General features: G+C 41.6%; 1 protein-coding gene across 1 annotated transcript; it reads left to right on the top strand.

Moving 5' to 3' along the window:
* Positions 1–289: 289 nt before the first annotated feature.
* LOC110677082 lies at positions 290–2,063 on the top strand. The gene is made up of 2 exons (XM_021847733.1): positions 290–1,774; positions 1,835–2,063. The coding sequence occupies exons 1-2, from the start codon at positions 401–403 to the stop codon at positions 2,000–2,002; spliced, it is 1,542 nt and encodes a 513-aa protein (XP_021703425.1). The 5' UTR covers positions 290–400; the 3' UTR covers positions 2,003–2,063.
* The last annotated feature ends 988 nt before the right edge of the window (positions 2,064–3,051 follow it).

The raw sequence follows: 3,051 nt of genomic DNA on the forward strand, positions 1-3,051 counted from the left end.
TATATATTTTTTGATTTAAAATGCAAAATTTTCAAATTTTGTCAAAATATAATTCAAGGGTGATGCAAATCATTTGAAAACGGCCTCTTTCTACACTTTTCTTGCACTTCAAGACCCATATAGACGCGTCTCTGATCCATCCAATAATTTTATTTTGTCGAACAGTGCTATCCTTGTTAGCGGAACATAAAAATGAAATTAACTATTGATTTTTCTGTGTCCATTTACCCCACGGTACCTTACTGTAGAAGTTTGCGTCGACGGATGAATTACCCCACACACATGTACTTATAGTACGTTAGTGTGGCATTGCAATCGTGCACTAAGTTCTATTCTGCATATTGGCTAGTGCAATAAGTTTGAAACTTGTTATCACAAGTGCAATCCATCGTAAACAGCAATGTCCATCAGTTCTCTTCCGGTTGAGCTGTTACAGCAGATTTTCTCCCACCTGTCGTATCATGACCTGCAGCAAACTTCACTGGTTTGCCACCGCTGGCATAAGGCATCGGAAAAGTTCATCGTTTGTAAGGTAATGTTCAATGCGACCCAATCTTCAGTCGAATCCGACGAAAGCGAGGGGCAATGTCGAATCGATTCCGCTAATACTATTCGCAACAGTATACGCAATTACCGAGCGATTTACTTGAACGGGTTTACGACGGTGGAAAACTGGCAGCAGCTTCAACCCATTGTGGCAGAATGCGTGCGAAGGTTTCCCACTATCTGTGAACTGTATTTGAAAGAGTTTCGGTGCCAGGATCTGCATTGCATGTACACTTCTTACCGAGACTGGATGACACAATGCGGTTCGATTCAGGTTTCCCTGAGAAGCTGTCATAGGAGCAATACTGAAATGGAAAGTGAGGAGCAAGTAGAATGGTTTTTGACCTTACCAAATTTGAAATGCTTGTTCTGGCGAGAATGCGAATATGATCCTTTGAGGACAGTGACTATTGACGCCCCCAATTTGGAGTCCATTTATTTGAAGGGCAGCAAGGGTTCATTTCCCGGTGAAGTACGGCTTCGATGTCCCCGGTTGAAACAGGTCAATTGCAAACCACAAGAATCTGAGTTCCCTCAAATGTTCGTAACGGGTCTTGAGAGCGTAGAAACACTACAGCTGATTCTTGATAATAGAGCAGACCTCGGATTCCTTAAGGAATTGCATCGGTTGAAAGAATTGCAAATAACATTCCTCTGTAAGATGAAGTCCCTGGATGAACTGGTAGAAATGTGTGCTGGACTGCCAATAAGGACATTGGATGTGCGGAGTTCTATCGAAGGAAGCTCTCTTGATCTGCAGGAATTATTCGAAAATTTGGCTGATTTGAAATCTCTGAAATTACACCGTATTGATTTCTTTGCGGAACATGATATCGTAGCGAAAGAATTAGAGGAATTGAATTTGCAAAGCGTTGAATACTGCGATGACATCACGCTGAACGTCCCAAAACTTCAACATCTGACGCTAGATTTGGATGTTCTGGATAAAATAAATTTCGTCAACACCACCAGCCTTTCTGAACTATGTCTGTTTTGGCCATCGGAAGATTTAGGAAAATCTCTTGATAACACGGTTTACTCTTTTCTGGATGCCCATGGAGCCGTGACAAGTTTAATATTAATTAATGACTACTGTAGTAGAAAAGGTAACATCCTCGATAAATCTTCCAACGTACGCGCATTGCTGAATCTGCGAAAACTTGAACTGCGCTGGTTTACCGTGACAGTGGATTTCTTCCGAGCGATTGCCGAGTCAGAATTGTTACAGGTGAGGTACAGGGTAGAAAAGTAAACTGCAGTAGTAAATTGACACTAATAACATTTCCAGAACCTAACCCTCATCGGTTGTACCATCGATTGTACTGGCCTTGCGGATGAAGAACACGTGCGTTTGGCATCAGTTGAGCAAATGGTTACAGAGCAACAGTGCAGTCTGATAAATTCGAAGCGAACCGATTTTCCGTTGCTAACAGGACGATCTATTGATGATTTATAATTGGTCTACAATTCGTAATCATAACATTTTTTCGATGCATTTTGAACATCTGTGCGTAAAACTCTGAAATAAATAACTTTGAAAGAAAAAAAACCTTATACAGTGAAACCTCCATGATTCGATGTTTCATGACTTGATATCGGTCCCAACAGCTATCTAAAGCATTGCTGTTCCATGACTCGATATTTAAATGAACCGATGATCCTTCCAGATAACGGTTCATGGAGGTTTGACCAGTAGCGTAGCTAGGGGGGTGCGGTGGGTGCGGTCCGCACCGGGGGGGCCCAAAATCGCAGGGCGGATTTTTCATAGCATTAAAAATTCGACAAAGCTTGTTGGAAACTGACTGTTTGGGAGCTGGTCCTTTTCCTTCCGAAGAGTGGACTGTTTGGTGGCTACAGGTAGCTCTTCCTTCTGGTGGTTGAGGTGGGCATATCGGCGGATGAGTAAGGCTGTCGGCAGACCTTCTTGGGCGCTTCGGTGGGACTTCTTTTGGGGTTTGTACGTTAAACACACTCATTTAACACTTGACAATTGGTCGGTATTCAGACAGACTGAACCAAGTGTCTTTTAATAGTTTGGGAAAATGTACTCCAGGTATTCGAAATATCAAAATATTTGCAATATTTGCTGTAATAATTGAGCTTCCCAAGTAACCATAAACACTAATAATAAGCCCTTAATCAGCATCATAGATGCGTACATGCATTATAATAGCACCACAAATGCTTACACATTTTATAACAGCACTTCCACTGCATATAAACCCAGAAGCATCATTGATGCTTCTAAGCCTGATGCATACAGGCATTAAATAAGCACTATGTTGGCTTTATATTCGAATACAGGGCATGTTTAAATGCCATCCAGTGTTTGACAGATATACCACGTGCTTTGTGTTTGCATATAGTGGTAAGAGGTAACAATACGGGTGTCGCAGGTTCGAGACGCAAAATGAGGAATTTCATCATCATAAAATGAGGATCAAAATGTGGCAATTGCAAGTCCTCAAAAGGGTGAAATCTACCAAAACGAATATGTCTGATACG

This window comes from Aedes aegypti, chromosome 2 (assembly GCF_002204515.2).
Source record: "Aedes aegypti strain LVP_AGWG chromosome 2, AaegL5.0 Primary Assembly, whole genome shotgun sequence".
NCBI classification, from domain to species: Eukaryota; Metazoa; Arthropoda; class Insecta; order Diptera; family Culicidae; genus Aedes; species Aedes aegypti.

What these genes read in the sequence shown, in the direction of transcription:
- LOC110677082 (XM_021847733.1), top strand. Translation starts at nt 401, where the DNA reads ATGTCCATCAGTTCTCTTCCGGTTGAGCTGTTACAGCAGATTTTCTCC. An exon ending in CCGAGTCAGAATTGTTACAG is followed by an intron (nt 1,775 to 1,834) that starts GTGAGGTACAGG and finishes TAACATTTCCAG; the next exon opens with AACCTAACCCTCATCGGTTG.